At 34.3% G+C, this 22,295-nt stretch overlaps 3 protein-coding genes across 5 annotated transcripts; 2 read left to right on the top strand and 1 right to left on the bottom strand.

Moving 5' to 3' along the window:
- The first annotated feature begins 1,237 nt into the window (after positions 1-1,237).
- On the top strand, positions 1,238-5,114 carry LOC147395572 (protein NRT1/ PTR FAMILY 5.5-like). Its single transcript, XM_086452963.1, has 5 exons — positions 1,238-1,353; positions 1,491-1,564; positions 1,862-2,076; positions 2,847-3,397; positions 4,004-5,114. The coding sequence occupies exons 2-5, from the start codon at positions 1,519-1,521 to the stop codon at positions 4,884-4,886; spliced, it is 1,695 nt and encodes a 564-aa protein (XP_086309089.1). The 5' UTR covers positions 1,238-1,353; positions 1,491-1,518; the 3' UTR covers positions 4,887-5,114.
- A 4,170-nt stretch (positions 5,115-9,284) lies between these two features.
- On the bottom strand, positions 9,285-14,212 carry LOC147395571 (uncharacterized). Of its 3 annotated transcripts, none has more exons than XM_086451605.1 (6): positions 13,963-14,212; positions 13,317-13,865; positions 11,787-11,894; positions 11,501-11,597; positions 9,850-10,637; positions 9,285-9,729 (listed from the first exon to the last, which is right to left on the bottom strand). In XM_086451605.1, the coding sequence occupies exons 3-6, from the start codon at positions 11,834-11,836 to the stop codon at positions 9,723-9,725; spliced, it is 942 nt and encodes a 313-aa protein (XP_086307731.1). In that variant the 5' UTR covers positions 11,837-11,894; positions 13,317-13,865; positions 13,963-14,212; the 3' UTR covers positions 9,285-9,722. The 3 variants fall into 3 exon arrangements, with proteins under 3 accessions (XP_086307731.1, XP_086307732.1, XP_086307733.1); XM_086451606.1 differs by having other exon boundaries at positions 13,317-13,436; XM_086451607.1 differs by lacking the exon at positions 11,787-11,894.
- A 1,029-nt stretch (positions 14,213-15,241) lies between these two features.
- On the top strand, positions 15,242-21,485 carry LOC147395570 (protein NRT1/ PTR FAMILY 5.5-like). Its single transcript, XM_086451837.1, has 5 exons — positions 15,242-15,389; positions 15,534-15,598; positions 18,381-18,595; positions 19,223-19,773; positions 20,437-21,485. The coding sequence occupies exons 2-5, from the start codon at positions 15,553-15,555 to the stop codon at positions 21,317-21,319; spliced, it is 1,695 nt and encodes a 564-aa protein (XP_086307963.1). The 5' UTR covers positions 15,242-15,389; positions 15,534-15,552; the 3' UTR covers positions 21,320-21,485.
- Positions 21,486-22,295: the final 810 nt, after the last annotated feature.

The following is a 22,295-nucleotide window of genomic DNA, read 5'->3' as shown; positions in this document are numbered from 1 at the left end:
ATTAAATATTAATATAATATGTTTAAATCCATTATACTCAAAATTTTAAAAAAAAAATTGACAGACTGTTTTTGACATAGTATGACATAATATTAAAAAAAAAATTGACAAACTGTCTTTTAGTGTCATAATATGCCTTCAAACTATACTGTTTTTTGACATTTTAACTATAGATATTAATATAATATAATATAATATTTTAAATATTAAATATTAATATAATGTGTTTAAATCCATTATACTCAAAATTAAAAAAAAAAAAATTGACAGACTGTCTTTTAATGTCATAATATGCCTTCAAACTATATTGTTTTTGACATTTTAATTATAAATATTAATATAATATAATATAATAAATATTAAATATTAATATAATGTGTTTAAATCCATTATACTCAAAATTTAAAAAAAAAATTGACAGACTGTCTTTTAGTGTCATAATATGCTTTCAAACTATATTGTTTTTGACATTTTAACTATAATTATTAATATAATATAATATAATATTTTAAATATTATTTATTAATATAATGTGTTTAACTATAAATATTAATATAATATAACATAATAAATACTAATATAATATAATATAATATAATATTTTAAATATTAAATATTAATATAATGTGTTTAAATCCATTATACTCAAAATTAAATTTTTTTTTTTAATATTAATAAATGTTTCTTTCATTTGATTTAAAGGGCAAATGAATTAGGAATATTTTCATAGAAAATTAATAAAGTTAAGGGTATTTTGGTAAAACGAACCGTTAGATTTTGACTCCCCGCAAGATGAGTTTTGAGAAATAGGTTTTCTCGACTTCTTCACAAAGAGTAATTTCTTACTCTTGCGCGGAGTAATTCTTCGAAGGAGTTGTTCATCAAAACGCATCCAAACGACTTCTAACTCCCCGCAAGAGTCAGAAGTAGCCAAGGAGTCCTATCCAAACGCCTACTAGGTATCCATTAATATCCTTGGATTTTATTACAAAATCAGGTTGGACCGCCGGTTCGGTCCAATTTCTAAAACACTGGTTAGACCAGAGAGAGAGAGAGAGCTGACTTTGAGTTAGGCACTATGATATCTTAATAGAAAGACAGGAACAAAAGAGGTTGGTAGAGAGCGTACTAGCAAAGAAATTTCTCTCACACTTCAATCTCTCCGCGTTTTTTGAATCCGCGTTTACTACATTTTTTTTCCTCTTATAATAAGAGCCTTTCTTCTTCTTTTCTGCTCAGAGAAGAATCAAATTACAACTCATTTACAACAGTCTCGTTCTCATCTCTTACTCTCTCTTTCTCTTAAGTGAAACTTAGAACCCAAAGAGCGCAACTAAAGCCAATCTCTTCAAGGTTTGTCACTCTACAACTTCCATGCTTGGAAAACTAGAATTTATTCTACAAACATTTATTTATTTTTATTTTTTTAAAACCTTCTTCAAAAGTTAAAGTTCTCAATAAATCTGTTTCATCTCTGTTTTTCTTTTCAGATAGAGTGAGAGACTAGGTAACAACATAATGGATGGCTCAGGACCTCTGTCTGGATCGTACATGAAGATCATAGGTAATTTAATTTTGATAAACTAAATCCAAGAACTAAGTTGCCCATATGAAATATGGTTTCAAATCTCGATTTTACGTCGTCTCTCATTTTGGTAATTAAAATTACTATTTTGTGAGCTGAATTTGACAAAATTACGATTCGGGCTAACTGTTTATCTTACAACTACGTAGTGCAAAATTGACAAATCAAATCAAGTTTTGAATTGCATTAATTTAAATAATTATGAAACTTCTTAATTCTAACCAACCATATCTAACGAAAATTTAATTAAGTTATTGACATCTTTCATCATTGCAGTATTAATATGGGCAGATATTCTAGCGGCTTACTCTTTGTGGGTTATGATGACATATCTAACAAATGTTTGGAAGATGAATTTAATCCCCGCCGCAGCAATCGTTAATATATCTCAAGGTGTTGCATTTGTGATGCCCATTGGCCTGTCCTTCCTTGTCGAAACTTTAATTGGCAATTTTTGGATGCTCTTTCTCTCAAGTGTTGCCTTTAGCATTGTAAGTTCTTCATTCTTTAGAGATTATTTCGTAATTTAATTGCCAAAAATGAGACTATTTATTACCCACGATCTTATTTTGCTAATGCACCTCAAGTATAGACCAGCTTTCGCAATAGGTTTTACAAAGCCCTAGTTTAGACATTAATTATAACCATTGGATTTTATGTATTACATTTGATCTTGCGTAGATTTTTCTAGTGGGACTTCTCATATTTGTTATCCTTTTTCACTTTCTTTTTTTTAAATATTGGTCAAAAGAATGGATGGTCATGATCATCCCGTCAGGTTGATTTTACGGGGAAAAACAAAGTTTGGATTGTTGAGTTAATGGCTGATTATTTAAAAAAAAACTGAATTTTTGAAAAATCAATGATTTTTTCGATTCCATTTTATTTTTACCTATCATCCTTCCAAATTTATACCGAATTTGTTTTTCAAAAATAAAACAAATTTACATATACCCCCCCCCCCCCCCAACACCCACACCCACACCCACACAAAAATATAGTAATAATAATAATTGCTGAATCCATACTTGTTGACATATATATATGTAGAACTAAACCAAACCGACCGTTAAAACTTAATATTGCAAGAGCGTGTTTAAGCAATGGTTTGTAACATTGAGCACCGTAATGATTTAAATATATACTTTTGTACAAAAGAAATTGAGCGGTATTCAGATTAATTAGTAAAACAAGGTACTGTTGGGAATATTAGTGACCCAAAGCAAGAAAAGATTAAAGAAATATTTTCACATTTGTGCAGGGATTAGGATTTCTATCAATGTCGACACCTCCCGTCCTATCTAAAATCACAGGGACATGTAGCACATACAAGCCCGAATGCATTGGAAATGTGCAAATGATTCTTTTCTACACTGCATTAGCCCTAATATCCATCGGTCTAGCTGGTCACTTTACCTCGTTAGGCTCATTCTTATCTGAACAAATTATAGCAAGGCAAGGCGATCAAGTTGACATTGAAGAGGCAGAAAGGCAAAATGCTATTGGAGTTTTGGCCGTCTTTGCAGTAATCCTTGTCCCACTAACAGGCGCCATCGCTCTCCCTTACATTAATCCGTGGTCCGTTCGTTTTGGGATTCCAGCGATATGTTCCGTGGTTGCAACTCTTATTTTTGTGAGTGGATCCGGCTCCTACGTCTTTACCAAACCAAAAGGGAGTCCCCTCACACGTGTGTTCCGAGTGTTTGTGGCATCGACTTTGAAAGTGCTTCACCGTCTTCCAAGAGATGCTAATCAACTCTATGAGAAACAGGACTTGGATGATGAATTGGTACCTCACACCAACGGTTTAAGGTGCAAAATCATTTTTTAAGTACCACTTTCATGGTGCCAAATAATAGCTGTGTTATAAAATAAAATAGATCATATTAAGATGCATGAGATACATTATATCATTATTGATATGTCTCATCACAAATCATAGGTTGTGATGAAAAATGATATATTTAAGATGCCAATTATTATTGATGATACGTCAGTTAGTAACTTCCCATCTCAGCGGCATGTTTGAGGCTAGAACATTTCTCTTTCTTTCTTTTATCCTCCCAGTCTCACATCCTACAATAAATTTTTTGGATAATAATAGACTCAAAAATGAGATGGGGGACTCTCCATTGAACAAACGGCTAAGATGGGTGGATACTTCTAGAGATTATAGAGTAGAATGGATCTATAGAAAACTTTTCATGATCAATACATAATTTCCTACCGATTCATTTCATTTAGACATCCTTGGGATATATCCTCCAGTTTCAATCACTGGTTTGATGGAGAACCTCAAACATCATTTGAAGCTAATATTTCGAAAATTTAATCCTACCAATATAGGCTTTAGTTTAATTTAATGTTTTGGATTTCTTCATATATATGTCTAACGAATATAACCTCAATGAATGTTAGGTGCCTAGACAAAGCTGCTGTCATATCATCCTCCCAAACTCTAGAAGAACAAGAAAGAAATAGATGGAGACTATGTCGAGTCACAGAAGTAGAGGAAACCAAGATTACCTTACGCATGATTCCTATGTGGATAACCTTCATTGCTATCGGGCTAGTATTATCCATTGGGAATACTTTCTTTCTCGAGCAAGCAAACCGCATGAACCGTAAGGTTGGAAAATTGACAGTCCCTCTCCCAATCCTTTTGATGTTTTATGACACGGCAAAGTCAAAGGCCACCGAATTCTATTACATCATGGCTAGCTGTTGGAGTGAATCAAAAAGAAAATTTGCACCCGCAGTCGGAATAGCTCTTGGGATGCTCGTCTCTATATTATGTTGTATTACTGCTGCAAAAGTGGAGAATAGAAGGATAGGTGTGATCGAGAAACACGATTTAGTAGATAAGCCTAATGAAAAAATCCCCATGAGCATGTTTTGGTTGCTTCCACAATTTCTCCTCTTAGGGGCTGTAGATGGACTTGCACGTGAGGGTATCGCATGTTTCTTCCGAGATCAAGTACCCGTCTCTATGAGGAGCTATATGAGCATATTCACTGAGGGCGTGTTCGGAGCAGGAATCATTGGTGGTGTGCTTTCAGTTTATTTAGTAGGGAAGGTTAGTGAACGAGGAGGGAGATCGAATTGGTTTGGAGAAACACTAAACAAAAGTAGGTTGGATAATTATTATTGGACATTAGCAGTGTTGAGCTCTATCAATCTAGTGATCTATGCTTTGGTTGCAATTTGGTATGCTTATCAAGAATCAGATGGAGATGAGGATGAATGGCCAGAAGAAGAAGAGACTGCAAACTACGATGAGATGTATTGTTGTTGTTGTTAGTAAATGTGGGATGTTTTTTCTCTTGTGTTGATTCTTAGTCGAACCATTAAAGGTTTGGCAAAAGTGATTTTATTTTCAATACTGTATTCTCTTGTATCACCCTATTAGCTCTAAATGTATTGTAATTAGATCAACTACTATTTGAGTAATTAAACTTCTCAAATAATTTGTCTAGAATTCTTTCTAAAAAGTTAATGAAAGTGCATGGGTTATGGAAATTATATGATATTCTTAGCTACAGCTTTCTCCCTTATCCCACATATTCTCTTCTTATTTGCCATCGGCATCAACTGAAAAATGTCAATCTTCAATCTTTTGTAAATGAAATTTATTGAACCCCAATATGTGGAGTGTATTGGGGTGTGGGAGGAGGCAGGGGTGGAGCTATTAAGGAGTCAGTGGGGGCAATTCCCCAAAGAACTGTGAGATACCACTGTATGTTTCACTAGTTAATTGCCACATTTGCCCCCACTCCCTCAACTCCCTCCTATTTACCCTCACACCCTCACTCCCTCCAATTTTTGCCCCCACAAAACTTTTGATATACCCCTGTATTTTCAACTAATTACATGCTCTACTCCCTCCTCAATTGTCCCTACCTCCTCACCTCCTTCTAATTTTTGAAACCCCCCTCCCCACCTCTCAATTTTTGAAGATGACATTGCATTTTGACTGGGTCTCCTCTCATAGCGTAGTTGGAAATAACCTAACACTAATGCTGGGGTGACACACGATTTACTGCAATTCTCACAATTCTGACGGGATGGTGCGCACATAACCGTAAATTATGATGGAAACAAGGGCTAGACTAGAAATTGCTAAAAATTGTGATTTATGGCTTATTGGTGTATGGAGTGATGGGCCAAACGTTCATTCCCACTGGTCCATTATGAGTCTTTTTAACCCAATTCACAGCAATTTCATTGGCTGAATTAGGCATAAATTATTCATAAAAATTGGTATTCAGAAATCCGAAAACAGATCAAATATACCATCTTACACACAAGGTATATAAAAAAGTTCAATTTGAACTAAAAATTTGAGTTGAAGATTGTTAAACTATGGTTACCATTGAATAATGTTAACCAGTCAAAGCCGATGTTTTTTTATTTTATTTGGAAGCCCAACCCAATGTATTTTAAAAACCGAAATGAACATTGGACCAAAACATTTTCAAATTGATCAGTTCGTGTTCTAACCGTGGTTTAGTTAAGTTGAACAGCTTTACTATTGTTAAAAATTAAAAATATTTATATTTCTTCCCGGAATTATCTCCCTATATTTTCATGGGATATTTACAAAAATATAGGCAAACGTGAATGATAACTATTCGGATTAAACCTGTGAAATAGGCCGTTTAAAACAGCCGAATTCGCTTCTGAATTTTTTTTTCAATGAAAACATGATCATTCACGTTTTGATAATTAAAATGAACAGTTAGCCGGAATCGTATGAACTCATTTTCAGCTCACGAAATGGTAAGTGGTAACATACATTAAAAATAAGTAACTCACTAACCATATCGATTTTATTGGGTGACAATGGGTCTCTTCTAGTTCAGTTTAACATGTATCCAGAATCATAACCTACATAAAATGCCAGTATCAATTCTTATCCATTCCAATTTTGGATTAGATTACCTTGGATTGTAAAATACCTGATACCCAAAATGTGCCTGAAACCCACCCTCAAAAGTTGATCCGAACCTGGACCAAACTCGAAGAGAACCTGAATGAAACCTGAGTGCTTCGGTTCAATTTTGGTTTCCCTACCTTGAAACAAGATCAAACCCATACCTGACTCTAAAGTTGTCCGAAATCCAAACCTACACCCGATCAAGGGAATGGCACTGATTTTTTTTCTAGTGTTTACAAATATAAACCCTACCTATAAGTCATTTGTTCTCACAAATCTCACTCATTCAGATAAGGCGTAAAACGGTTTGGGTTTGGGTTGGATATGAGTATATCCATATCTGAAAATTTTATTTTGATCCATATATGGATCCTATTAGGAAAAATTATATCCGAACCATTTTATTTTTACCAATCCATATCCGGATTTGATCTGATTGAATTAATTAATTTGGGTCGGACAATTTTGAATTGTTCAAAGTTATTTTAATAAAACAATATTAAAAATGTGACTTAAACTCAAGACCTCTTTCTCTATGGAGGGATGCTTTAACCATTCAACGACTAACTCATCTATTTATCAAGAATAGCAATGGTGCGATTAGTAAACTTATTCATTCCCTTGCAAATATAATTGTGCTCAAACAATAGGACCATTACTGTATTTCCTTGGCGTCAAAGTTACAAAGCTAGTTAATTAGATGACTCTCTCCCAACTTGCTCATGTTATAGAACATGAGATTTCACACATGGAAGAGTTTTTTTCACCCAACTTGTCGAAAATGAGATTCTCTTTCATAAAATGTCTGCAAAATACTCCCATTTACCTAAAACACCCTTTATCATATGTTATCAAATATGATTCATCTCAAACATGTTATCTAATGTCAAAACCTAATCCAGTTCTTAATTTAATTATTAGTCGACTTTGAAAATTTCTTTTTCATTTTTTTTATCGTTAAGGTTTAGTTTGGTGGAACCTCACCCTTTATTAAAATAATTCTCACAAATTGAAACATTACAATCACAAAATTAAAAAATTACGTAAAGAAGTTGATGATGTGAATTCTATCTAACCAGATAGATAATCCTTACTTCACTTTCAAGGATGATAGTACAGGATGCTTGTCCTTTTTCCTAACCTATTTTGAAAATAAAAGTGAATCAAAGTTGAACAATTCCTTCGTAAAGAACAAAATACTTTGAGTAGACTCCATCAACAGCACACTTGCCCAGTGGGTCCTCACAATCTATTAAGATATCATAGGGCCTAAAAGTCAAAGTCAGCTCTCTCTCCGGTCTAACCGGTGTTTTAGAAATTGGACCGAACCAGCGGTCCAACCTAATTTTGTAATAAAATCCAAGGATATTAATGGATACCCAGTCAGTCACCGATTATCTGATGAACTCCAAAATGATTTATTAGTCGGTTATGGGTCTATTATCATGGATCCAATCATTTTTCAATTCCTAATTTTTTTAGGAATTAAAAAAGAATCAGTTCTCCTTAATTGGATACTAGATTAATTGATTTGTTTTAGAATCGTGATAATTTGTCTACCCCATGTGACATACTCAATCAACTACCTAATGTGACAAGTTTGGAAACTGTAGGTCTATGCTCTTTGGGATACAGGGTTCCCTCGAGATACACTTTTTTTAATGAGAAAGTACAGCCTTGTATCCTGAGGAGTGTAGATCTACGGTTCCGAATTTATCATAGTTGATTGAGTTTCTCGCATGAGGTAGTTATCCAAATAATCCGAAGAATATCCACATCAGCTCCTTCCGCTAAGTTCAACAATATTTGTCATATGATATACACTCTTTACTTTTTTAGACCATTTTAGTTTTTGAAACTATAAGTCTACTTTATTAAAGTCTTCATTGAAGTTTCCACTTGGTTTTCATGCATTGTTCAATTATCGCGTTTTTACAAAGAGTTAAAACGTGTTTTATTTTATTTATTATTATTATTATTATTTTTTTTTTTTTGACTTAGTTCCTTCCATTATGAAATAATATGACATGCCTCCCTCGATTTTGAATGTTTTGAGTCGTTTCCTTGTCAGTTTGACCTTCACTAAAATAGTATTCATCTTATACACCCAAGAGTTGGATAACTAATGTACTTGTAACTCATTTTATGCCTCAAATTGTATACATTTTTCCAATCATAAGCACAGTTAGAAAACTTGAATTAATCGATTCATATGTCCATTGAATCAAGTCAATTGATCAAAACCATGTGTTTTATTTTGTATATATTCATAAAGAATCTTTAATATTTATAATTAAAAAAAAACTAAGTTTGTTCTCTGAAAAAAAAAATTTATATATATAACCAAATTGGAGGTACTAGAATACAATTGGTTAAAGTTTGTAAGTACATGACCTAAGTTCAAAAGCCGCCTTCACCTACTAGAATAAGCCCCAACTGTTAAATTTTTTTCGTTCACGTACAGGAAAATAGGGCTATAGCGACGGTCGAGACCGTCGCTATAGGTGCAAAATACCGTCGCAAAAGCATCTAACGACAACCAGGGAGACCGTCGTTAGGTACATGACTTATAGCGACAGCCGCTATTGGCCGTCGCTATAGGGTAGTCCTTTTAAAAAAAAATTTATTCTTCTGTTGCGGTTTTGATCGTCGTTATAAAAGCTTTTAAAAAAAATTAATTTAATTTTACACCAGCCCCCTCATGTATTGTTGAATATTGGTGATACCCCTATGTTTTGAAATTGATGACCTCAACCCCAACTATCAATATGAAAAGAACCACATGCCCTCTCTATTAGAGCTCATTTGTGTTACTATTACAGACTGATACAAATTCCCACAGAATCCAACTCACACACACACATAATAAAATGGTCACCGGAATCCAACTCACACACAGGCACGCGTGCACACACATACACTCCAACTCACACAATATGAGGGATATAAGCCCTTCACCCTCCTCTCTCTCTCTCGGCTTTCCATCTCAATATCAATCAACTTAAAAGAAATAGAAGGGAAAAAAATTAAAAAAAACTCTGCATTCAAGTTGACCTCTTCAAGAAAATCATGCTTCAGATTCAGAGTCAGAGGAGCTCAACCCAGAGGAAGTATCATCACAACTACTCACATAGGAGTTGGGCAACAACAGAAGTTTCTGTTGTCAAATCCCTCAGCACATATTCAAGGACGGCTTCAATTTCATGTACTGCACAAGAAAACAAACATGGCCAATATAAGTAAAAATATGCAACACAGTGTATATACGATTAACCAAACAACTTCAACTAAATCAAATGGAAAACACTGAGTGATGTGGATTCAGTACCTCCTTGTAGAACTCATTGATCTCTCCTCCTCTGTCAGACATTCCACTTCAGAATTTTCCTTCCACCCAAGTAAACGAAGGATTGCAACCTTCTTCTCATCCGAATCAACAACTTCAAAGCCATTTAAGTGCTTCTCTCCATTGCTATGGCATTTCTGAGACTCTTGACAGGCATCTCCATTATTGGCAATGTTAACTGCAGTCTCAGTTGACCAATCCAGACAAGAGGGATCTGACGAAGGAGATTCACAACTCTGAGGGCTAACAGGAACAGTGGCAACCTTTGTGATCGATTCCCCGAACCTTTCCAAGGCAGTTGATGACAATACAGGACTTGGATCTGAGGCAGTAGAAGAAACGTTTATTGAACTTTTCTTCCTCATGAGATTGAAGAACTCATTACGGCTCTGGGTTTGAGACGTAAGGGGCCTCTTCTCCATGGAAGATGTCCTGGTGGCAGCAGTAAGCTTTTGGTTGTTTGGGCTCCTAAGAGGTGGTGCAAGCATAGCCGAAGGAGCAACTGTAAATGGATTATTTGCTACTCTGCCACCGGCATTTGTTGGACTCGAACCGTCCTTGGAAGTAGGTGAGATGCCATTATTCTCTCGTGTAGCTTTGAGGACCTGAAGCTTTCCAATGTGGAATGATTTTGTAACATCAGATCTGGCAGCTCCGCCACGATTAACAAGTTGTGATGATGATGATAGCTGTTGGTTCCCAATCTTGGAAGCCAGACTCATCTCACTTTTGGATGTTACTTTGGGTTTTGATTTATCTGAATTCAAGACCTGAAAAAGAAATTAGATGGTGTTTATCCATTTTGACAATATTGTATTTATCAGCCTAAAACAAGAAATAGATACGGTTTTTGACAAGGTAAAAAAAGGCATACCTGTTCAATTAGGACAATTAGTTTCAATGTGTGCAATAATGGTGATGGAAACAAAAAATGGTGAGTGGATCAACCGTAAGTTCATTTCTTTTTTGCACTAACTATTAATAGAGTTACACACAAAATAAAATGAAATAAAATAGAAGTTATTGATGGCTTTACTCCTCAAATTCTATAAGCAGATGATGCCATGTTTCTTGATGAAACTAGAGATGAAGTAAATGCAAATCTGGACTCTGAAGGGACAACATATAAAATAAAGATTTTAAGATGGGAGAGTACAAAATATAACTAGTGCAACTTTGACAATGACACTCAAAAGGAAGATATGTTAACCAAGATCAACAGGAATGGAATACCCCAAAGCCACCACTTCGATCATTAGGTTCAATGAGCGATAAAGAACGAGAGATTGGTAAAGATGTTAGCCACAAAATTAGTGTTAGGTGACTAAAGTGAAGACATCCTATAAGATGTTAGCCTCAAGGGCACTGATATACCCCCGAAATATCCATAAAGGAAGACGGCATTACGGATTTACAGTATCATACTTATAGTAGTGATTCATTCAAGACTTACAAGTAAATATAGAATATTTCAGTATTGTGGTTACTTGTTTAGCTCCTATAAGTAGATATAGAATATTTCAGTATTTTGGTTACTTGTTTAACTCACAAAATGGAAAATAAGAATAAGAAGAAGAAAAAAATCTTGCCTCTAGAGCAACAGATGCTCCATTCCTTTCCATTTGAATCTTACCTTCCGCTCTCGAAGCAGTCCAATAGAATTAACGAGCGTTGCTTCCATTTGTTTGAGTAGGACCGGATCATTAACAGTTTCAGGATTAGTCCAATGGCTGTAAGTATTTTACCAATCACAATTATAACCAAAATACTGAAGTGAAAGAAGTGCAACCCAAAAAAAGGGCCTCTATGCTACCATATCCTTCGAGTAAAGGCTAACAAAGGACAAATATCAAGATAAAACATTTTCGGATTCGAAACACATTGAATTGCACACGAAAAAGAATGAAAGAAATACTGACTTATACAGATGAAGATCATGTCTATAAATGTCTATTGTAATTTTTGGCATCTCTATTGATTCAGGATCCTCACACAGGAACCCTCTTGCTTCTGTACCTATCTAAGAACTGCATAAAGAGAAACAAGCAAATCCCAATTTAGAGAGGGTATAGGCTTCATTATGAATTTGATGGACACTGCTATGGACTAAGGGCTGTCAATGTATTGGATTAGATAAAAAGTCTAATCTATTCCAATATGATAACTACAGAACGGTGTCCCATTCCTATTGCAAGATACATTCATAGTGACAAAAATCTTTACGCAGTAGGACACACATTAAAAACAAAAAGAAGCATAAAGAGAGAAAAAAAAATAGAAAATATGGAGTCGTGGACGACAACATCCTTGCAATTTCTGTTTGTTTGAGTATCACTATAGTTGATAGAAAGAAAGTTAACATTTCTTATTAAGATTAAGATAAGAGATGTTAACAACACCAAAAAATTGGATTAACTAGAAGCACTAAACAAGAAGCTCACTTCTTCTTTTTTTATAGCTTTTAAGACCAGAACTAAGAAAACATAACTGACACAAAAAGAGTTTGGCTAAGATTGTTTTAGATCATTATTGTTAGAATCATAGTTTAAATCATCATACGATTTAAGAATGTACTGGCCGATACAAACAATTATTTGAATCCTCCTATGCAAAACCTATCTAAGATCAAATTTTCAATGAATGTTCGATTTGTCTTGAAATGTTCTGGAAATGTCCCAGAATGTTTCAATAGAAACATTCCAAGACAAACCAAAACATAATGAAACCAAATCAAAAGTGAGGATCACTTTCTTTGTGACCCTTCTAATTATAGTTTCCAACCGAAATTGAACCATGAATTCTATGAGTAACATGTCAATAACAATGCTTGAGCGAACAAAACAATATGCAAGTTAACTAGAAGAGGCTTTATGGTAGAGGAATAAAAATAAAGGCTAGACGTCGGGATATATTAAGAGCAATGTAAGCATGGTCTCACATAGTTCCAGCAATTCTGTCTATGAACTATGACCACACGAGTTTATACGACCCTTGTTTATGTAAATAAAACTAATGTTGGCATTTAAATCCATTGTAGTATTTTTCAATTCCTAGAGGTACAGGGGTACTTTCAATGCCCATCATGTAGGTCACCAATTTATATTGTTTTCTAGTTTTCATTATGTTTTCTTTGCAAAAAATCCAGCTTAAATTGGTTTGTTGGACTTGAAAATTTATTGTCATGTACACAACATCTAATTGATTATTCAACTATGAGAGACACTAAATATGTAACTCAAAAGATAAAAAGGCCCGAAACAAATTGGAATGTGTAGAAGGATAAAAGTAAAATACTATAGAAGTTGGGTTCAAACATAAACAAATGAGTCCACAAGAATGCTGGACAAGGATCTTTCAGCATCAACAAAATTTGTTAAAAAATGAAAAAATAAATAAATAATCTACAAAGACATATTGCTTGATGATGTTCAATAAATTAAATCCAATACCTTTTTAGGATCTCCTAACATCGAGACAATGGCAGTATTAATAGCATCTTGATTCTCCAATCTTGAAGCTCTAGCAGCCATCAGTACAACCATATCCTTGTCAACACCATTTGCAAAAACCTGTGGCAACATAATAATTTCTTGCAAATCCAACCAGAAACTTCACTCTAAACTCAAATACATGTTCGAACTCTTCGAATTCATAATCGAGATCACAGATTCAGCCACAAGGACAATAATGTCATCAATTTAATTGGTTTGATAGAAAAAAATCAATATCTGAGTTCAAATTCAACTGGAAAAGGTACAAATCATGAAGAAATCCAATCATTAAAGCTCAATTAAGTGTGACAGAGGTAGGTTTCGAATGCAGAATCACATACTAGAAGAGAAATTTCTGCTATTTTGAGATCGAAATGGTTTGTTGAATCCATCCCTCTAACTTAGATTGTTGTCGAAAATCACACAACGTGAGTCAAAAATCGAAACCCTAATGTAATTTAATTAGGGTTTGAGACTGTGGCAATGGTGGCGAAGATTCTCAGGTCACTGATCGAGAAACGAAAGAGAAATTGGAGATAATCCAAAATGAACATACAAAAATACAGAGAAGAATCACAGAAAAAATAAAAAGAAAAATTCTTACCCGATTTGCAGGATTTTTTGGCGATGGTGGCAGCAAACACTTCGAACCTCAAAGAGAGAAAAAGAGAGACAGAGAGAGTTATAAAAAAAATGAGAGAGAGAGGCGATGGTGGCAGCAAAAAGACTCTTCGAACCTCAAACGAGAGAAAACCATAGCGACGGATGAGTTAATAAGCTGTCGGTAGCTACTCTACTACGACGGCTAAGGGGTGATTGTCGCTTATTTTCGTTGCTATACGTCTAATTTCCTGTAGTGATGTTTGAGCAGATCATGATTCAACTAAGTTGACTTAACGATTTGACAACAAGTTATGGCTTCATCAAGTTTGGATTTTGAATCATCTAAAAAATCTAATCAATTCGATTTGACCAAGTTATAATTAGACTCGAGTTTAAAATTATGGTTGAAACAATTCATAGTAAAAATTTCCAATAATAAATCTCGAGGGATTGGCTCAATGGCAATTTCGGACTATAAGTGGTTAGTGCCCGTAGGTCGTGAGTTCAATATCCAGTATGGGCATTAATTCCTCAGGGACCATCCGCAAGGACGCACGCTCACTTACTTGGTACGGATGTTGTACATTCCCTGAGACGAATTCTTGGAAAAGACCGTGGTCTATGGACTTAGCAAAAGCCCAAATACGAGTCAGATTCGTTGCCTACAGGGATACTCGACTATAATAATAAAAAAATAAAAAAAATTGCCAATAATTATTATGATTTGTGACTTATTTATCTATGGACTATTGAGTGATTGACCAAACATTCATTCCCACTAGGTCATTCTGAGCCGCTTTTAACCCTAGTAAAGTTCAGAAAATTTTGAAATTAGGGAGGCATATCAAATATATCTTATTTTATAGGGAGGTAAATAAAAAATTCAATTTAAACTTAAAATTTGAGTTTGAAAATTCTAAAATCACGGTTGCAAGTGGATAAATGTCAACCAATCAAAACCGCGGGAATTTGACCAGAAATCATGCACATGTAGTTTGAAACCGAACCGAATTTTGAACCAAAAGACTTTCAAATTGCTATCCTTAGATTTTGTTATAAAATCTGATTGGATCATTGGTTCGATCCAATTTTTAAAAACCCAGTTAGAGAAGACAGAGAGAGTTGACTTTGATCTTTAAGCCATACCTCAGTAGAAAGTCAGATAAGAACAAAAATGATTGGTGGAGAGCGTACTAACAAAGAAATTTCTCTCAACACCACTGTTACTTCACACTTCGATCTCTCCGCGTTTCTTGAATCCGCGTTTACTACATTTTTTTTATTATTGTTATTATAAAAGAACCCTTTTTTTTCTCTATTTCTGCTCATCAAAGAACCAAAACGCATTTTTAACTAATCTCTCTCTCTCTCTCTCTATCAGTGAAACGCGAAACCCAAAGAGCACAATCTTTCAGCCAATCATTCTAGGTTTGCCACACTACAGCTTCGATGTTTGGAAAACTATATTTAATTCTACAAATTATTTGCTTTTAAAAATAAAAAAATCCTTATTCAAGTTTTAAAGTTCTCACAGTCTCACTAATTCTGTGTTTCTTTTTTTTTTTTGGATAGAGTGGGAGACTAAGTAAGAATGGATGGCTCAGGACCTTTGTCTAGATCGTACATCAGGATCATAGGTAATTTAATAATTGAGAAATTTTAATTTCGATCAACTAAACTTTAATTGTGAAATTCTAAGATGAAGTTATTTTGGTTAAAAATCATAGGCTGTTTACGAAATCGGTTATGAGTTTTAAAAAGCAAATAACTGAACCAGCCATATTTTTTATATATATTTACTAAAACGGCGATACAACTGACTTCATAATTATTGTTTTTTTACGATTGTCTGATGTACTATCTCATTTGTTATTTATTTATTTACTTACCCTTCCAGTGAACCTAACCCACACTCAAGAGACTAAAGGTAAACTCATCCAAATTTCAATAAAATGACCTACATCACATGCGATGTTTGTGTCTTGGTTAATAAAAAGGGTCCTCATAATATGATTAGCCAGGTGGCTTACTCAATCAACTCCCTGACGTGGACAACTTCGGGAGCCATAGTTTTGTACGCCTTGGTATATATGGTTTCCTCGGAGTACACTTTTTTATGGGGAAATGCAATCATGTATCCTGAGGCTTACAGATCTATGGTTCCTGAACTTGTCATGTCTAGGAGTCGATTGAGTATGCCATCTGGCGATTCATATTATCATGACTCTAATAAAAATTACAAAGTTGAGTATATAGTCATTTTTATTAAATTAAAAAAAAAAAAAAAAAACATGATTGGTTCAGTGATTTTGGCATAATACATATCTGTTTTAGTAATATTGAGAAAATGATTTTAAAAAATGGAATTTGATTGTTTGGTCTTCTGTGTTTTGAGTTTAGGTCTGACTTCTAGTTTTTGGGGTTCTGATTAATATGTCAATCTCAGATTTTCAAATATATATTTTTTTTATGTTTTTTAAATATTGTTCTTCTCCATTAGTTTACTTTGGATAGAATCTTACCCAAAACCTATGCTTTCTTCATCAATTTTTTCATAATCGCTTCTATATCTCCACACCTTTGTTCCGTCACATTTTGTCGAAACCTTTGACGCATGATAATATCTTCATTATTCTCTCTTTTGGATCGATAATCTTGAGATTCAATAGACAATTTTTTAGGGTAAGCATAAATCTCTGTTGACCCCCTAACACTTTGACAATTGCACTTACCCCCTTTTCAAAGATGCCATTAACATTCAAATATTAATTTACTATTTTACCCTTCTCATTTTATTTTTTTATTACAAAATTAATAATTTAAAAAAATATATAAAAATTCCCTTGTCTAAGCATTCTCACATTTTTATGCATGTACCCATTTTTTTTCATAAGGATATTATTTTTATGATATAATGACATTTTAAAAAGTGTAAAATAGTCTTTATAAAAAAAAATATATATTTTTTAAAAATATTTGATAAACAACAAGTAGACAAAAGGGTGTATTTGAGCCGTTAGATAACTATATGAGAGGTAAGTGCCATTGTCAAAACATTAGGGGGTGAAAGTGTAATTTACACATTTTTTTATATATAAAATTAATGTTAATTTGTGTTTTTATCTCTCTTTTCAAAAAGTATTTTTAATTTCTTTAATTCGGAAAAATAATAAATCGTGAATAATTTTAGAAAGGTCAAAGAGTCATGAATTTTTACAAGGAGTTGAATTGGACGGAAGTTTTAATCATTTCAGGTATCATTTTGAATATAATTTGCGAATTATTTGGAGAATTACTAACTATGCTTTTATCGCACTCCTCATTAGTTATTAAAAAAATAAAAAATAAAAGATAAAAATTATGTTTCGAATCCTTATGCCCTTAAAATAGAAGCAAAGCTTTTTGTACATTTTTTTTGTGAAGTGATATATAACTTGGGGTCATAATATTTGTACCCACCATTCTTGCTAAATGCTCCCACATCTCTACACATCCCACCCAAAAGGTATTTTGAGTGGATGCAGTAAGGATAGATGGTGGGTGCAAATAGCCTAGCTCGATAACTTGTCGTTTGACATGACAAGTTGTAAGTCACAAAAGAAAGAAACAAAAGCTTCCTTTACAAACCAACCCCCTTTAGAGTTTGCAAAGTGCCTATCACAATATGCTTGCATGTAGTCGATCAAATACCAAATCCAAAAAGGTTTGACAATACATTGAAGAGTAGCGTTCAATGGCCAACAGTTTGGCAAACATTTTGGCAAACACATTTTTCAAAACATGGGTTAGAGGTCTTGGAATGGGCTGATTTTTGGTGAGGATGATCTCTATGGTGAGGAGATCATCATCACCAAAAATCAGCCCATTCCAAAACTTCTAACCTCATCAAAAATGGTTTACAAAAAATGGACGGTTCACGATTTTTCAACTTGTAAAATGGGGCTAGAAGTTTTCGAATGAGCTGATTTTTGGTGAGGATGATCTCCTCACCGTAGAGATCATCCTCACCAAAAATCAGCCCATTTCAAGACCTCTAACCCATGTTTTGAAAAAGTGTTTGCCAAACTGTTGGCCACGGATAGGGACCCTACATTGAAAAGGGTCTGTGTACTTTTTGAAGAATCTATCAATCTTTTGTCAAAGATCTATTACTTTGATATAAAAGTTGATTACATCGCTATTTTGAATAAGTATATAAAGAGCTTTGATATTCTCATGCTTTTATAGATCTTTAAATATAACAAGATTAGTAAACTCCACTTCAATGGATAATTTGTGAAGTAATTGTGAACATATAGAATGAGTTTACCTTTCTCTAAATGTTAACAGAGCTATCACATATTATTGACAAACCATTCTTTAAGTATTGGTAGAATTTGTAATTTTTAAATTTTCTGCTGACATCACTATTTGTTGCAGTACTAACATGGTCAAACATTCTTGCGGTTTATGCTTTGTGGGTCTTGATGACATATCTAACAAATGTCTGGAAGCTGAATTTAGTCCATGCCACAGCAATTGTAAATATATCTCAGGGTGTTGCAAGTGTGATGACCATCGGCGTGTCCTTCCTTGTCGATACTTTAATTAGCAATTATTGGATGCTCTTACTCTCTAGTGTTGCCTTTAGCATTGTAAGTTCTTCATTGTTTATAGATTGTTTCATAGTTTAATTAATCAAATGTGGCTATTTACCCAAAATAAGACATTCATCGTAACCATCCAATATAATTATTGCATACGACATCGGGTTGATTTTCATAGTGAGACCTCCCCTATCTTTTTTTATCCTTTTTCGAATTGTTTTATCTTGGGTCGATAGAAAGGATGGTTATGATCATCTCATCAAGTTGATTTTACGGAAAAAATGATGAATTTTTTAATTAATCACTGATTATTTCAGAAAAAAGGGCCGCTTCATTGAAAAAGTTTTTTTTTTTTTTTATCTGTCCCTCCTCCTGATTTTTTTCAACCTATCCTACATCCAAAAATTTTCCCATTTTTTTTCAAGAGTGTCTTAGTTTACACCAAAATAATGATAATAATAATTGCAGAATCCATACCTGTCTATGGATATATGTAGAACTGAACTAAAACCGACCCGTTAACACTTAGGATTAAGCAAGAGCAAGTCTAGTTAATGGTTTGTAAATGCAGCTCAAGAGCAACTTGATGATTTAAATACATGATTATTGTAAAAACAGAGATTACGAGATTAGTAAAACAAGAAAAGATTATGAAAAAATCTAACATTTGTGCAGGGATTAGGCTTTCTATCGATGTCAACACCTCCCGTCCTATCTAAGGTGACAGGGACATGTAGCACATATGAGCCTGAATGCATTGGCAACGTGCAATTGATCCTCTTCTACACTGCATTAGCTTTAATAGCCATCGGTATGGCTGGTCACTTTGTCACATTAGGATTGTTCTTATCCGAACAAATTGTAGCCAGGCAAGGTGATGTAGTTGACGTTGTAGAGGAAGAAAGGCAAAGTGCTATTGCAGTATTGAGCATCATCGCAGTAATCCTTGTCCCAATGATAAGTGCCATCGCACTCCCTTATATTAAGCCTTGGTCCCTTCGTTTTGGGATTCCAGCAATATGTTCTGTGATTGCAACTCTTATTTTTGTGAGTGGATCGGGTTCCTATGTCATTTCCAAACCAACAGGGAGCCCCCTCACAATTGTGTTTCGAGTGTTCGTTGCATCGACGTTGAAGTTCCTTTGTCGCCTTCCAAGGGATGCTAATAAACTCTACGAGAGACGGAACATGTATGATGAATTGGTGCCTCACACCAATAGTTTCAGGTGCGAAATCTTCTTTTTTTTTTTTTAAATCCGACTTGAAGTGTCCAAATATAACTGTTTTAGAAAATAAAATTTATGCATGAAGATGCATGAGATACATTGTATCATTATCACCATATCTCATCACAAATGACATGTTGTGATGGAAAATTATGTAGTTAATATGTCAACTAGGTATCTTTTACCATGGGAATTATTGATGATTGAAGGAAAAAAAACATGTCCCTTAGAGATCAATATATATTTCTTAAGGTTAAATTTATAAGGAATCCCTAGAAATATCTTCCTATCTTTACCATACAAATGAGGTTGGTATATTTATTTATTTTTCTTTTTTACGATACTATAATAGCCTCAAAAATGACATATGAGTCTCTCCATTAATGACTAAGATGGGTGTACACTTCTAGAGATTCCCAAGAAGAATACATCTCAAGAAAACTTGTCACAATTTTCTAGGAATCTAACACTTATTTATAGGAAACATGGGTTTTAGCTATCTTCTTTTCTGTAATGGGAGGAAAACCCCAGATTTCCTCGGGATTAGTAGTCCTACCATCTCAGCTGTTCGTAACCTCATTTGAAGCTAAGATTTTCCAAAATTTTATCCATCCAATATAGGCATTAGTGTACTAACAAATACATAAACTCAATGAATTTCAGGTGCCTAGACAAGGCTGCCATCATATTCTCCTCCCAACCTCTACAAGAACAAGAAAAAAATAGATGGAGACTTTGTAGAGTCACAGAGGTGGAGGAAACTAAGATTACTTTACGCTTGATTCCTATGTGGATAACTTTCATTGCTATCGGGCTAGTGTTGTCAATTGGTAATACTTTCTTTCTCGAGCAAGCAAACCACATGAACCGTAAGGTTGGAAAATTGACAGTCCCTCTCCCAATCCTTTACATGTTCTATCACATGGCAAAATCGAAGGCTGTCGAATTCTATTACTCCATGGCAAGCTGTTGTAGTGAATCAAGACGTAAATATGTACCCGCAATTGGAATTGCTCTTGGGATGCTTTTCTCTATTTTATGTTGTATTACTGCTGCAAAGGTGGAGAATAGAAGGATATGTGTGATTGAGAAACATGGTTTAGTAGATAAACCTGATGAAAAAATCCCCATGACCATGTTTTGGTTGCTTCCACAATTTCTCCTCTTGGGGGTTGTAGATGGACTTGCATGTGATAGTGCCACATGTTTCTTCCGAGATCAAGTACCAGTCTCTATGAAGAACTATATAAGCATATTCGTTCAATGCGCGTTTGGAGCAGGAATCATTGGTGGTGTACTTTCAGTTTATATAGCAAGGAAGGTTAGTGAACGAGGAGGGCGATCGAGTTGGTTTGGAGAAACACTAAACCAAAGTAGGTTGGATAATTATTATTGGACATTAGCGGTGTTGAGCTCAATCAACCTTGCGATCTATGTTCTGGTTGCAATTTGGTATGCTTATAGGGAATCAGCTGTAGATGAGGAGGAATGGCCAGAGGAAGAAGATCCCATATATGATGATCAAATGTGGTGGTGTTGTTTGTAAATATGGGATGTTGTTTCATTTATGTTTGATTCTTGGTCAAACCATTAAAGGTTTGGACTCTGGTTTTATTCTCATTCTTGTACTCTCTTGTTTCACTTAATTGCTTTGGGTGTACTGTAATTAAATCAAATATGAATAAGGGTTCTCTAAATGATTTGATGTTCTTAGTTACATTTTCTCTCTTAGCCCACATATTGCCTCTTATTTATCGTTATTATCAACTGAAAAATGTCTTTAATTTATTTTTCATTATGAATCCTCCCTTTCGCCAATATTATCAAAGGCATCTAAAATTAAGGAGGAATCTATAGTGCTTTCGAATGAAAGAAAGGCATTTTCATAAAGAATCGATCTGACTACCCCACGTGGCAAACTCAATTGAATACCTGACATGACAAATTTGGGAACTGTAGATCTGCGCTCCTCGGGATACATGACTGCACTTCCCTATAAAAAGTGTATCTCGAGGGAACCATGTATCCCGAGGAGTGCAAATCTACGAATCCCAAACTTGTCACGTTAGGTAGTCGATTGAATATGCCACATGGGATAGTCAGATTATCACGATTCTTTCATAAATGATTCAAAACATAAAGTCTCAAATGTTTCCATCTATTTTTTAGGGTCATTGATAAATTTTCTTGAATTATCTTATTTTTAAGAGACCAATCGTATGCACTTAGAATAGATGATTGAAATATTCCTCTCACACCTCAAAACATGCCACGTAAGCCAACTCAACACTTAAATTGTAGCTTACATGGCATGTGTTGAGGTGTGAAATTAAGGTGAGGAAGAATTCAATCCTCTACCTTGGGTGCATATTATTTGAATTCTATTTTTAATGGGTTGTGATTGCAAGTTTGGCCATGTAGGCTTTTTTTTTTTTTCTTCGTTGGTTGGTAATTTTTTTCAACCTCTAAGGCCTATACATATTATTTATTCTTTAATGAAGTATTCTTACATTTATTGAGCA

Source organism: Akebia trifoliata, chromosome 8 (assembly GCF_017979445.1).
Source record: "Akebia trifoliata isolate Shusen 1 chromosome 8, ASM1797944v1, whole genome shotgun sequence".
NCBI classification, from domain to species: domain Eukaryota; kingdom Viridiplantae; phylum Streptophyta; class Magnoliopsida; order Ranunculales; family Lardizabalaceae; genus Akebia; species Akebia trifoliata.
Note: the sequence above shows the minus strand (reverse complement) of the source record. Positions and strands in the feature narration are given on the sequence as shown.

Bases quoted from the DNA above. Each gene is read 5' to 3' on its own strand.
- LOC147395572 (XM_086452963.1), top strand. From the start codon at position 1,519: ATGGATGGCTCAGGACCTCTGTCTGGATCGTACATGAAGATCATAG. The intron at 1,565-1,861 runs GTAATTTAATTT...TCATCATTGCAG, and splicing joins ATCGTACATGAAGATCATAG to TATTAATATGGGCAGATATT. The intron at 3,398-4,003 runs GTGCAAAATCAT...AATGAATGTTAG, and splicing joins CCTCACACCAACGGTTTAAG to GTGCCTAGACAAAGCTGCTG.
- LOC147395571 (XM_086451605.1), bottom strand. From the start codon at position 11,836: ATGCCAAAAATTACAATAGACATTTATAGACATGATCTTCATCTGTAT. The intron at 11,598-11,786 runs GTCAGTATTTCT...AAATACTTACAG, and splicing joins CATGATCTTCATCTGTATAA to CCATTGGACTAATCCTGAAA. The intron at 10,638-11,500 runs GTAAGATTCAAA...TTTCTTTTTCAG, and splicing joins GACTGCTTCGAGAGCGGAAG to GTCTTGAATTCAGATAAATC.
- LOC147395570 (XM_086451837.1), top strand. From the start codon at position 15,553: ATGGATGGCTCAGGACCTTTGTCTAGATCGTACATCAGGATCATAG. The intron at 18,596-19,222 runs GTAAGTTCTTCA...ACATTTGTGCAG, and splicing joins CTAGTGTTGCCTTTAGCATT to GGATTAGGCTTTCTATCGAT. The intron at 19,774-20,436 runs GTGCGAAATCTT...AATGAATTTCAG, and splicing joins CCTCACACCAATAGTTTCAG to GTGCCTAGACAAGGCTGCCA.